We start from the raw sequence: 13,878 nt of genomic DNA, 5'->3' as shown, positions 1-13,878 counted from the left end.
CGGCAGCTGCTTGGACTTCCAAAATTAGATGCCAGACAGAAAGAAGATTCAACCAATGTTCAAGAAATGCTCTGAAGTATATTTATTTCAATATTCCTCAATATTCATACTTTTATGAAGGATATGATTGGCTTCATTATCAAGATTGTAAACAAAACACAAAATTATATGGATTCCTAATAAAAGGCACCATTATCACATAAAGTGGAGGAAATGGTATGGAAGTGTTTCTGCTCTGGTGGAGTGGGGACTCTTCATGGCTTGGGCTCATTCATGGCTTTGGCTGGATCTGTTCGAGTGGCAGCTGAAGTTCAGTTGGATTCCTCAGACGTCTCAGGTCCTCTTCCACCTGACACACACACAAAAAAAGCTACTAAGGGACACGCTAACTCATTGGGAATAAATTGAACATTGCCGTAGCTTCTTAGAAAAAGGAATGAATTAAATGTCATATGAAATACATCTATCTACAACCTATTTTGTCTACTATATACCCGTTATTGCTTGAAAATCAAAAGCATTAATAACTTTACATGTGTTATCAGAATCTGAAGTGTTGTAGCTTTCATTTGTGCTATTACAGTTTATTATAGCATTCAAATTGATTGGCTAACAGTAGCTGCCTGTTAGTATGAATGAGAGTGTGGACAAACCAGAAGATATCTGCTCACCTGAGCCTGTTCCTCCTTCAGCTCATTGTATTTTTCCACATTGAAATACTTCTTCCTGGCACCCTTATAAAAGTACTGCAGGAACTGTCTGTCTTGAGCATCTGGGTATACATAATCCTAAAGAAAGGAATACATTTTGATTGCTATTAATCTGGGAAGATGAACGTAAACAACTTCAATCAGGAAATGTGTACAACAGAGGTGAACAGAACTTGCGTGAGCGTCCCTCAGTCTCACCTGCTTGGTGAGGACGAAATAGGCGAAGACTCCGATGCTGGTGGCGTAGGTGATGAAGTAGGTGACGGGCTCCATGACGTCCCAAGAGTAGACCCACCAGGTGAGCCAGGCCAGAGCGCCGCCCTGCACGGACAACAGGGCCATGCCGGCCCACAGAGCCCGGGACGTCTGGAACTGCGCCTTACGGGACAGCTGGGCCTTTGTCTGACAGGAGGACAAGACACAAGGAGGGACAGATTACCGGCCGAGTCGTAAAAGCCCGTCCAACAAAACTAACTGCCAAATGAAATTTCATCTCTCCTTTCAAAATCGTACTAAAAAGAAAGAGAGGTTTACCAGTAGTTTACCAGTATACACACAACAGAGAGCACATGCACAGAGAAAACATCTACTACCTTCTCCAGAGGTGAGAGCTCTTGTTTGAGGCTGTCCAGTCTCTCCAGCAGCTGCCTCTCCTTCAGCAGGTGGTGGTCAGGCAGGTGGAGCGCGGTGTGGAGCAGGTGCACGATGTGCTTCATGTCCTCCAGACCCATGGCGTGCTCACTTGACGTACACACTGCAACGGAGGAGGACAGCAAGTTGCGAGGAGAGGGACAGCAGGAGAATGAAGAGAAGAGGATATGACAGCAGGAGAATTAAGAGAAGAGCGAGATGAAATGCTTGACCACCATGCACTGATAATCTTATCAGTGCGTAGTGTAATTGAGAAGCATACAAAAAAGGGTAATTAGGTGATTGGACAGAAAGGCATTTGTACCTTTTTCTGGAGATTGGACATTATATACAGCATCATTGATGATGAGCTGGAAGTCCTTGTCCAGCAGAGTGTCTATCAGCGTGGTGTTGGCTACACGCTCTCCATCTGTCAGAGCAGGACAGGAGTCCCAAGTCAGTGCTTTTGAGATTATTCAATTCAATCTTTATTGTCCTGGAAAGAAAATTTAGTTTGCCCACAGTTTACAATAAAAACACAATAAACAGAATGAGAACAAAAAACAATAACCATACATAGCATAAAAGCATAATAAAACGCATAACAAGTCGGCACAACATATGCCATACAGACAAACATCAGCTGATAACACCAGAAGAGGGAGTCAATAATTTGATATAGCGCAAATAAAGTTGCTCATCACTGCAAAATACAAAGTTCTTATACAGACATGAGACACGACTTAATTTCATGTGCAAATTAAAAGAAAATTGTACCCCCAAATACTCTTACACTGTTATATATATATGTATTCAACCTGTGATGGTAAATGCATTCCAGGAGTTATTGATTTCCTACATTTCCCAAAATTATTTTCGACAAGAGAGAACGTGCCTGAACTTGTTGCATCCAGCTGGGTTTTACATATAGGTGGAGAGAGCAATAATGAGAGTGATAATAACAGCAGGAGAGCCAGAGTTTCCAGTCAAGAAAAAGCACCCCTTTACTGAAAACGCAACATCTCTTGTGGCTGCAGGCTGCAACACAAAAAGTAAAGGAAATCTGAAGTATGCGTACGACTCAGTGAGCGCATGTGAGCATGTGTCCTACCCTTGGAGAGCACAGAGGCAGTGACTCCGGGGTCTTCTCTCTGCAGATCAGCGATGAGGTCTCCTACACTCATCAGCATGGGCCTGAGGAAGAACAGGCACTTCTCACTTCTGGATGGCAGCGGGACCTCCAGCACCAGACGGCTATATCGGTACTGCAAGGCCAGATCTGCAACACAAACGGGGCGCGCTTGGTTTCAGAGGGCTGCGCTTACAGTTTTATGCCTGATCTCATATGCATACTGTATGTAATGAAGTCAAGCTGACATGTTAAAGAGTAAATCAACACTAAATCAACATCGGGCAGAAAATTGCTGCTGCACTGCTCTCTAAAGGGTTGAAACTTTCGAGCATGTTGCACTTCTGGCCACACCCCAATCAGTGATGTCAAAGCGGGTATTTTGCCTTGGAAAATACCTGCAAAACGTGAGCTGATGGAAAGCACCTCGTTTGACATCACTGACTGGGGTGTGGCCAGAAGTGCAACATGCTTGAAAGTTTCAGCCCATGGAGAGCAGTGCAGCAGCATGTGATTTAGTTTTGATTTAGTGTCTAAATTTGTTTTTACTCAGTGGGGGCGAATGTAAATTCTCAAATAAGGGCAGTCATGTAAATCAAAGTGGTTTTATTGGCATGTAGGTGTAGTGACAGTATGTTACCATTGGAGGGTATGAGTGTACTGTAGAAAAGAGGTTGATGATGCGCCAGTAGAGGCCGCCTCTGTTGGTGAACCTGAGAGAGAGAGAGAGAGAGAGAGAGAGAGAGAGAGAGAGAGAGAGAGAGAGAAGAAAGAAATAGAGTGAGAGAGAGAGAGAGAGAGAGTGTGTTAACTTATCAGCTTACTCAGTTTTTTTTCTTTATGCTCAAAACTACATCCCTCCCTTGGTAAACTATCATGTTTGCAGATACTGGAGGGTAAACAGCACCAGAGAATCCTACTGCAAAAAGGTTCACTCAGCAAATAGTCTGCAAACAGATGGTATCAATTTACTTTTTGTTTCAACTCTGCTTGCTTAGAGTGCCTGTACTCCAATATTAATTTCTACATTTATAATCAATAGCTTTACCATGAAATGCAATATAGAGATAAGGATGCATTTCACTGCCATGTGGAACAGGGTGTAGTAATCCCAACAGCTCAACAGACATAGTACATTTCTGCTGATTAAACTTCCTCTTTTTGCTGATCAACGACTTTCTGTAAAAATCCAGGCTGCAGCATTTAATGTGTGGTGAAATGCTAGTTTGTCTCAATAGAAAGTACTATCACTCTGCAAGACTTCAAGTCTCAGCCCCTTTTGATCATGGTAAGGCATCCACTAGGGAACATCGCATTATTCTAATCAACAGAACTACTTCTCAGTCCATTATTCGATAATCTTTGAGCTTAATCCTTTCAGTTAACATGCAAACTCATATTTCAGCTCAACATCTAAATCCATGGAGGAAGTGCTTTATGCCAGCTATTTTTTATATTAACACAAGGCCATGCACAAATCATTTTACTTTATAGCCTGTAAATGGACACGATGAGGGTAAGAGCCTGCCAGCTTTACATATCCATGTGAGCTACAATGCCAGTGGCTCTGACTCTAATGCTGAGTGCCAATCATTTTATGTTGAATTTAATGGGTGTGACACATCATTGGTACTGCACCTGGGTGTCAGGAGAGACAAGAGTGAGATGCTGTTAAACCCACATGCCACGGTTAGGGTCTGACATTCAATGATTATTTCAATAATTTCAGGACATTTGCACTAAATTTGACTCCTGTTTTCCAGTTCACTTTTAATTGAATGACTTACTTCACAAAATCTGAAGTAACCCAAACCATATTGTGTGTACACAGTATGTATGTAATAATCATAAAAAACATAAATGAATTAGTATATGTTCAGAATATATGGTCCTGTCGTTAGCCCCAGTTATACCAGATTGATGATTCAGAACATTTGTCCTCTCCAGTGAAAGGTGAATAGCCCATCTGGTTAGAACCATTTGTTTTATGCCTACTGAAAATCTGGACACTACCTGCATGTCCGGAATAGAAACACTTTTGCCCTTTAAAATCACTCTGGTGGTAACCTTTGATTCATGCAGCTGTTCAGAATCGTATTCCTTTACTTCTATTTGACAGAAAGTCGGTGGGGGCCCATGAGAATACATCTTCGTCATACTAACATCTAGGGACGTGACAGCCATTCTCCCCCACCCCTTCGTCCTCCAACTCGTCCAATCAATATCACATTAAAGAGGAACGAGGGAACCATCCATTTCCATTGGCGAAGAGAGTGGCAGAGCAGAGGATGGAGAGAGATGGGTGTTTTAATAGGAACTAAACATTGAACATGCAGCAGTGGCTTCCTGTCCTTGTGAGTAGAGGCCTTTCTCCGAGTCGTAGTCTTAACCACAAAGACAATAATTCATGATGACCAGGGGCGGACTGGCCATCTGGAGTAGCGGGAGTTGTGGTGGACCTGTGGGCCGGCGGTGAGCCAAGCAACACTGAAAAGATAAAAAAACGTCTGTTTGGTAGTCCTGTAGACTGGCCAGCCACCTCCATAGGGAAAGAGAGGGTGTGAGTGTGTGTGTTTCCTCTGCCAACTTTACTTTGGTACTTTTATACCATTCATACACTGAGTGGACAATGACAGACTGATTGAGCTTGGAAAAACAGCAGACCAAAAATGGGGCTGAAAATCTATTAGAAAAAAAAAAAGTCCCTTGAGGCAGATGTGACCAAATGCCACAAATTAATTTATTCATTTGTTTACAAGTGTGAGCAGCATAATGTCACCACTTTGCTCGTATTCTGGTTATTGTGCTGCTTTCAAGTCCTGTTAGAAATAAATAAAAACAGAAATAAAAATAGTGCCTAAAACCAGACCCAACTGAAAGCTATTGTAACTACATAAAAAAGACAATACACTGCTTGAAAAACCTTTTGTTGCTTGGGGAATCTGTAAAAATGTGAGCTACTAGCCGGGCTTGCCAAATAAACAGCAATCCCACTGAGACAAATCTCTGAGCCGTTCAACTTGTGTGAGATCTACAACTGTTAACACACAGTTCTGAAAAACTTCTCTGTCTATGGGATATGGGATAATTTTTTTTTGTACAGTATAGCATGTCATCCCAATGGCTGCACACATAAAAAATGATGGGTCATGAACTCCCTGTGTTCTGAAATAATGTATGTTGTAAGCTGTGAAATGAAATGCACCATCCCATGCTCGTAAATGTGCTATCCTTGGAGCACAATGGAGCCAAGACTTCCGGAAATTGCTCGGAGTTAAACCAGACAGCAAACAAATTACCAGAATCTCAAACAGCCTGCAAGATGGCTTTATATACCGCCCCTACTGCCTCAGTGCTTGATTAAAATGAGTGGTGCAGGCACTGGCTGCCAACAGAAATGCAGAAGTGGTGACTCGGAGAGAGAGAAACGCCTATACCTTATCACTCTCATTAGCAAATGCTTTGTGTCACAAGTAGTTTCACTGTGGAGGAACGTTTGTGCTCAGCACACTGGCACACTGCTAATGTGAAAAGTGCACGGATCAGGAGCTGAGCAGCAAGTGCAAGGGCCAGACAATTTGTCTCTTTCACTGAAGACACACTGGGAGAGTGTGTATGTACGTGTGTGTGTGTGTGTGTGTAAAATCACTGACAGTTAATTCAACACCTGACTGACTCTAGGCAGTTTATATGCTATGTGCGCACACACACCATTCCCATCATACGTCAAATGGAACGTGGTTACTGTGGCACATAATGCACCTTGAGGGCATTATGGGAATGAATAATATAGTGCGTTTTCCAAAGCCACATTCCTCACCTACGCATGGCAGTTTATAGTGCATGAATGTGTCGAAGTACACTTAACAGAGTGAATGTATTCAACTACTATGTAAAATAGAAAACCAGTAGCGGCCTTACCCCTGAGGACCAGGATTGATCTACAGTAAACACAAGGTATACACACATTTTAGGGGAGGGGTGTTACGGGAAGGATAACCTGTAAAGATGAGTGTTGAGTCTGAAATTAAAAGATGGGACTGTGTACAATTTTCTGAAAAAGGTGGGGAGATAGTCCCAAAGTTGTGGGGCTCTAAAAGCAGAAGACCACCTGCTGTTTTCTAGGCTTCAGTAAGTGTACTCTCAATGGGGGAGACATATCAGGAACAAGAGCGGTAGTGCTTTTTAGGTGCAAGGGGGGGTTTGCATTGAAATGGCATAGAGCGACAGTAAATATACACACGCCTGCATGTCCAGTCTCTACGCCAGCTTGAGTCTCATTGGGTCTAATCCTGTGCATACATCCTCACAGACACACCCACAGACTCCACCAGCACAGTGAACACACACAGCCCCGCTCTTATTGAGGTGCTCCGTCTCAAGCACCTAACATGGGGTTGTAAAACACTACAGGTTAGAGACTGTAGAGCCTGGATACACAGAAAAACACATCTAATCGATTTCTCTTCATGTTTGAAAATCAGAAACAAGCCACAGACAGTCTTGCCCACATCACTGGCAGACACTCATACAGCCTCCAGCTAGGAGTGGTGACATACTGACACTAACATCACCAACGGCTTCAGTAAACCAAAAAAATCAATATTCCAGCGCACACCAGGATTTATTAACAGATTACATTAAAAACAAAAAGGAGCGAACTACGCGTTTCGCATGTTGCTTCATCAGATTCGCTCCGTGCTTGATTGACATCAGGTGTGTCTTTAAATAATCAGGTGCTGATTAGCGGAGAATCCAACAGGTTCACATTCCCCAATGCAAATGCACTTCAAAAAGTCAACAATAATAGGCAATAGCAAATATAATTCTACCGTACAAAATCACCAACGGCTTCTCAATTAGACATGGACATGTTCTGCATCTCTCTGCTTATGAAATCAAAACACACAAATTGCACACCCCCCCCACCCCTACCCCCCCCCCAACCCTCCCAATTAACTCCCTTCCTCACATAACCAATCAATATTCCCAGAGCGCAAAGTGGCCGCCGCTGTCCATCCATCGACATTCACACATTTTTGGGGGTCAACATTGAGCTGCAGCCAACGTCACACATCTGCTCTCTAGCACCAAATACTCATTTCCAAATGTTCTTTCTCAAAACAATGTTGCTGAGGATATATTTTCCCTTGAGCTATGTTTTTCTTATTTCTGCCGTGCCATGTGTTTGAACAACAGGGAGAGCCGGAGAGGAGAGAGAACAAAAGGACGGGGAGTGAAAACTAAGCAATATGGTGACAAACTGCCATCTCCCTGCTCAGCGGTAAAGCAGGCAGGGCTTGCTGCTCAAGCAATGATCAGGGTTATCATGGTGACAGGCAGCCTCATTTTCCCTACGGTCTCCCTGCAGGTCGCTCCATTATGGATCCCGTCACAACTGAGCTATGGCTGTTGAGCCCCATCTAAACACCCTAAGGTGTCTGCTCCCACCCTCATCAAAGGTTTCTTACCACCAAGCAAAGGCAAAGTGAGTCTGTTTTGTGTCAGTAGGATGTTTTCTGCACGTATATGTGAACAGATATACTATTCCACATACTCATATGTCTGATCATAGCGGCATGAGTTATCTCGCTGGCTTGACATAAGGCAGGAGGAAAGGGAAACGTATGTGTATGATAAACGGTCTAAGGGCTGGCGTGAAAAACGATGGGTGCCAAGAATAGAGACCAAATTACTGCCTGCTGCCACTACGGCTAAGATCAACCTCCACTCTACCATGAAAATGATTTGCATTGAAGCATTTGTCTTCTGTTATCAAGTTAATGTTCCAGTAGGGTAAAGGACAGAGAAGAAAGAGAGGGGCAGCGGATGACTGCAGGATCAAGGTATGAAGGCAGTGGAAGGGCAGCGTTGTGTAAAGTATGCATAGATGATGGAAGAATAAGAAATGAGACAACAGCCTTGGAAAGGCAAGAGGACTTTTAGTCAAGCAGGTCTGACAAGTAGGGCCTCCAAGTTCCTGACAGCTTTCCAAATTGTTATTCTGGATGCCATGGGGAGGGGGATGAGCACTGCTCATCTGTGTCTTACACAAGCTTACTGCAGTCAGTATGGGTGGTGCAGAATGAAAAGAAAAGACAGGACCCATATTTATCCTGTAAAGCCTGTGAGAGTGGGAGTTCTTTTCCTAGATCACTGTTCAGGTCAAATGGCCATAAATAATTACTACAGCTCAAGACACCAAGATACTTAAAAGCTTAAATCAGCAAACTTTGTATTTACCCAGTAGTCCAGCACTGCACCTATAATGCAGAGGGGCAACATTAAGGTAAAGGGGGACACCATTCAATTTAGGAATTCATATATGTTATTCCTATGGTCTAGAACAGCCAGATTAATATAAGCAAAAACACAACTCTCTCCCACAGCAACACCACTTCCCCTTCCTGGCTTAAAATGTGGAGCTACCACAAGAACTTTTTTTCCCCACTTGTGTGAATCATACTGCCTGTTTGGTCACACAAGGCATAGGCAAGCAATGCATCATCAAAATGTCACGTCAGAGCAAGAAGTGCCAACACTGACTGTCTAGTTTGTCAGATTAGGAGCTCTAGCCAAGGGAATGGACTGGTCAAGTTTAGCATTAGATTTAGGTAATGGCTAGGTTCAATTTAGGCAACAAGTTGTTATGGTTAGGGCTAGCTGTTAGGCACACTTTCCACCCAACGTTGGGATCAAGCTTGGTACCTTTTGGTTGGATGCAAATGCTTTTATCTTCCACCACTCAATATTTGAGTCCCTCTGTGCTTTGGAACAGTCAGCGGAATGCAACTAACAAATCTAATTTGCTTGTGTTTTTTCACTATATTGCGAGTTAGTGTTATTCCTCACTTAACTGGGCAGAATCTCTGGTAAAACCTTTGTCCTTATGGACACAGTTATATGTTCACAAACCTTTAACAACAGATCAAAACAGAGCTGTGAAATAAATAATCCAAACAGCTTTGTTATCATATTACCTTGTTTCATTATCATGCCCTGTGTTTGCCAACGGCTTTGGACATCATGCAAATGTGCATTCAAAGTAAAAGTTGTCTGGCCACAGGCTTGTTACAGAAATACAATGTAGTAGGGCTAGAGTTTTAATTTAAAGGACTCAGCAATATCTTATTTGTCTCTCCTGTGTCCATCATGTGTTGTTGACATGGCAGAATACACAGACAGTATCAACGGGCTAACATTGATCTTGAAAATGACTTAACTGGGCACAGGTATGATAAAGTGATAAGAAAGCCCACAGCAATGTTTCATTTCATTTATTCAACCACACTGATAATATCTGCATTTAAATGTATGTGAATGTATATATGTTTATTGGATGAATAATATATTGCCTCATGCAAATTGAAAACCTATGTATTAAAGCCCTGCCAGGCTAACTCAAAGATATTTAAATAGCTCTAGGTGAGTGGTGGTGACGCATAGCAAAACACATTTAACTTTCAGAACATAGTTTCACAAAGAGCTGGATAATGTTCAAGTAAAAAAAATATAAAGAAGAACACTAACTTGTTATCCCAACTACAGTATTGTTCTCACTATAGCCTCTTTAGGAAAGAGTTTTGTTACTGAGCAGCATTGCTCCACAGTGCATGACCTTACTGAGTGAAACACAACTCTGACTGAGCCCCTGAGGGTAATGCCCACCTGCTCCTTCTTAGACTTCAGTCCCATTCTATTTCTGTGGATGCTCTGGCCCAATTAAGAATGGCGTAGACTATGCCTGGCAGCATGGTTAGTCTCTTCTCAGTCAGAGACAGACAGGCCTACTGTGGTGAAACTTCCTCCTGCTTACAGTATAATGACAGGCCAGACGCTGAAAGGATGTGAGACAGCAACTGGAACCAGCTGTCAGACACAAAACTCAACCCTATCTGATTCAGTGACAAAGTGATGCTCGTCTCAGCTGGCTGCCTTTTTGTCAAAGTTTAGAAAATTTACAGAGTGGGACTGGCTGTTCGGTTGGGGTATGGTGAGGGAATACATGGGAAAAAAGTCAGTGCTGGAACACCTGCTGGGTCATAAATTAGAAACATATTTAAATTAAATATGTTTCGCTTTGTATAATGCAAACATTGTATTTAACCTACCTGATTCCAAGGCAACTATAATATTATAAAATTCAGATAATGTTCTCTTGCAGTTAGGCCTCGCTACATTGACACATCCCATTTATGAAATAGTACAATGAGCCATTTCCCACTTACAGAGTCCACAGGAGATAAAGCACTGTGACTTCAGCCATCAATTTCACACTGCCTTCAGCAAAGGATTGCCACTGGGAAAATCATCATCAAGGCAAACACTTTCACCCTTATGAGGGAAGCTATGGGGAGTGGTGCTTTCAGTGAGCGATAGCGCTGTCTAACAATTTGTTTCTTATCTACAGTCATTGGCTAGTGTAAAGCTGTACCAAATGATCACAGTAACATGATGAAGCCTGGAATACCAAGCAGGGCATGATTGCTAAGAGAAATCTGACAGACCAGCGGCACACTCAAGGTGAATTAGTGACGCCGAGTTTGTTCTGCAGCTGCCCACTCTTTATTCATTACCTGTGTTTAACACATTTACCATTAAGCAAGCTGTGACCCAATGCCACGCAGTGCTGGACAATGTGAAAATAAAACACGCCGCGTGTGGAGAACAAGCTGGGTTTCTACAGTATATAGGAATAAATCAATGAACAGAGACAGATGGTTTTGTTTTAATGGGTTGAATCCCAAAGCATTTGGCGACAAATTGGCGACTGATGCCAGTGCACATAAATTTGCTACTTGCTTATCTAATCCAAAGAGGTCTAATAATGACAAGTGCTTCCCATACACAGCGTAGCCCCTTCCTCCGCTAAGGGTTGGAGGGGCTCTAGCAAACATATTAATATGCAAATTAGAATGACTTTTTGAGAAACCAATCGCTACTTCCCTTAGATAAGAGTTGGCAACACTGATTGGAGGCAAAAAACACTGAACAGTTACCACTCACAGATCCATCCATCCACCAAAAGGCAACAAAATGAAGCTTTAAGAACACTTGCTTAGGACAATTGAAAAGAGGAAAACTGCAGCTCTTGTTTTAAAAACAGACCTTATCTTAGTCATTCTTGCATGATGCAGTGACTCATGAGATACAGTATGCCCGTCTAACAAAAATAGCTCTTGTTTGCATGCCAGTTATTCATATGGAGAATGTCATGCACTTGCATGAGAGTGCACATAGCTAGCCAACTGTCACTCACTCCATTATATTACTCTGAGTGCTTTTTCCTCCAGCAACGTGCCTTGTTTTCTCTGTACTGGCGGAGCATGAGGCATCTGAGGAGCAAATGAGAGGCAGTCTGCTCAGTTCTTAACTGACCTCTGCAGTTTCTTACTATGCATTCAGATGGATAATAAAAGCTGGTTAATTAAAAACGGATCCATCCAACAGCCTGTCAGATACTAATGTGAAGAGAGCTACAGCGTGACAACCAGATGATGACACTCTGGAGTGAAGTGTGGTGTTGCCTTGTGCCACATCTCCCACCTGCACTGCATTCACAATTGCATCCATCCTTCCAGATGATTTGTGCAGATAGTCGTTTGTTTGGTAGCTTTGACTGTGGCAGTGTGGCGAACCATGAAGAACTATAAAGACCAGCACCTGATTTGAAATATTGACATGCGATATGAGAACACATTAACCTTATTGACCTCTATGCGTCACATGCTATATGCTGCAGAGTACAGTGAGGGGGGGTGCTTGCTTGGATTGCATGGGGAAAGGCAACATCCCTACTCAGGGTTTGAAGTATATTCAGTAATCATGGCCTCTCTCCAAATGGCTGCCAGCACAACAACTTCCTCAGTACCATAATTCAATGAGCAATTCTCTCTGTGATGGGATAATGTGAAATGAAAAGATCAGTGAACCAGACACTCCACTGCTGATCGGCATATTGCTTCTTCAGTCATGCAGACCTCATTTTTTGCCACACACACACACAAACACAAACAACCTAAAACTCTGTAGAGTAATGCACTTGAATAATTTATTTGTTGTTCTGTTTAGTCGTGAATGAAGAATACAGTACCTGGATAGACTGAGAGAGCTCGCTGGATTATAATACATCCTGTTCCACAGAGATGACACACTCTATCACAACAGAGGGAACCTGAGGCGAGTCGTATTCAAGCACTTAAGTAGCGCTTGGCTACGAGTAAAAATAAGAAAATAGTTCTCTTAAGTTGAACTCCGATTGAAGAGAGTGCTGGGAGGAAACTACTGTTGGAGAAAATAACTGAACAGAGCAGGCCTCGGTCTAATGCTCAAAGCAGTTCTAGGCTATTCTGAACCGAACAAAGTATTACTTTGTAGCGTATTAAGTGAAGAAAAACAAACCACGAGGCAACGCGCAGCAGATTTGAAGATTTTTTTTTACGACGGTGTTAACAATCATACGACGGCATAGGCTACGTGAAGTGAGATTCGTTTACCTTGTGAAGTAATGTAACCGCACGAGCGGTTTTGAGAGCGGAGTGAAAAGGCTGAAGACTTCCCAAAAGTCTCCCCCGAACTTTGGCGACCATCCGCACCGAAGCCATCGCTGCTTGTAAGCATACAACTAATTATCCTTCTTGTTTTGGCATTCCGGGTGGAGATAATACCGAAAATTATGTCCCGCCGGAGCCCCCGATGTTCCAGTCAAAAACGGGCCGTTTTCCGTGTAAACACAGCAGATGAGATGATACGGGGCAGAGCGAGGAGGCGGCGGAGGCACAGCCCAGCAGAGCCGCATACCATTTCCTCCTGTCAACATGCGCGGTCCGAGGCAGACTCTGTTCTCTTTGTCTCTTTCCCCCCGGTGGTTTGTTTTACACAATAGTTATACAGAGGAAGTGTACGCGTGCCAGGAATGACAGCAGCAGGCTATGTGCCATATTCGTTGGCCAAGAGTTTGCAGGTTTTCATTCCAACCAAACACGACACCAGCCGAGTTCATTGAGTAGTTCCTCCTTTCTGGTTAAAGGTGTGCTAAAGGGTGAGATCAGCTGGTGTAGTGTTTAGTTGGAATGGAAACCTGCATGTTAGTGGGTAATAAGGTAATCATAGCACATGGTTGAGAACCACTGGACAAAAGCACACACAACTATGTTTGTCCATCTGTCCGTCAAACACAATATCTTAGACACCAGTGCTAGTCTGGTTTTGGCAAAATGTGGGGGGCTGATGCATCTTTGCACCGTGTTTCAGTGGTCTGCTATTGGCTGATCTTTGGTACCAGGTGATGTCACCTTCTGTAGAGCCTACAACAGGTGGTGACATTACCTAACACAAAAGATCAGCCAATAGCAGATGGCGATTTCAGTACCATACTTTTTACCATTAGATGTCAGGCTTTACACAGAT

General features: G+C 43.0%; 1 protein-coding gene across 1 annotated transcript; it reads right to left on the bottom strand.

Moving 5' to 3' along the window:
* Positions 1-67: 67 nt before the first annotated feature.
* Positions 68-13,446, bottom strand: LOC139921644 (calcium uniporter protein, mitochondrial-like). Its single transcript, XM_071911937.2, has 8 exons — positions 12,966-13,446; positions 3,110-3,182; positions 2,452-2,619; positions 1,666-1,770; positions 1,304-1,464; positions 909-1,112; positions 672-788; positions 68-349 (listed from the first exon to the last, which is right to left on the bottom strand). Exons 1-8 carry the CDS (start codon positions 13,071-13,073, stop codon positions 272-274), a joined length of 1,014 nt encoding a protein of 337 aa, XP_071768038.1. The 5' UTR covers positions 13,074-13,446; the 3' UTR covers positions 68-271.
* Positions 13,447-13,878: the final 432 nt, after the last annotated feature.

The sequence above is a fragment of the Centroberyx gerrardi genome, chromosome 3 (assembly GCF_048128805.1).
Source record: "Centroberyx gerrardi isolate f3 chromosome 3, fCenGer3.hap1.cur.20231027, whole genome shotgun sequence".
Lineage (NCBI taxonomy): Eukaryota > Metazoa > Chordata > Actinopteri > Beryciformes > Berycidae > Centroberyx > Centroberyx gerrardi.
The sequence above is the reverse complement of the archived record's forward strand: the minus strand, read 5'-3'. Positions and strand labels throughout refer to the sequence as shown.

Excerpts from the sequence above, each read along its gene's own strand:
- LOC139921644 (XM_071911937.2), bottom strand. The coding sequence starts at position 13,073 with ATGGCTTCGGTGCGGATGGTCGCCAAAGTTCGGGGGAGACTTTTGGGA. Across the intron at positions 3,183-12,965 it reads CGGTTACATTACTTCACAAG|GTTCACCAACAGAGGCGGCC; the intron begins GTAAACGAATCT and ends TCTCTCTCTCAG. Across the intron at positions 350-671 it reads TGAAGGAGGAACAGGCTCAG|GTGGAAGAGGACCTGAGACG; the intron begins GTGAGCAGATAT and ends TGTGTGTGTCAG.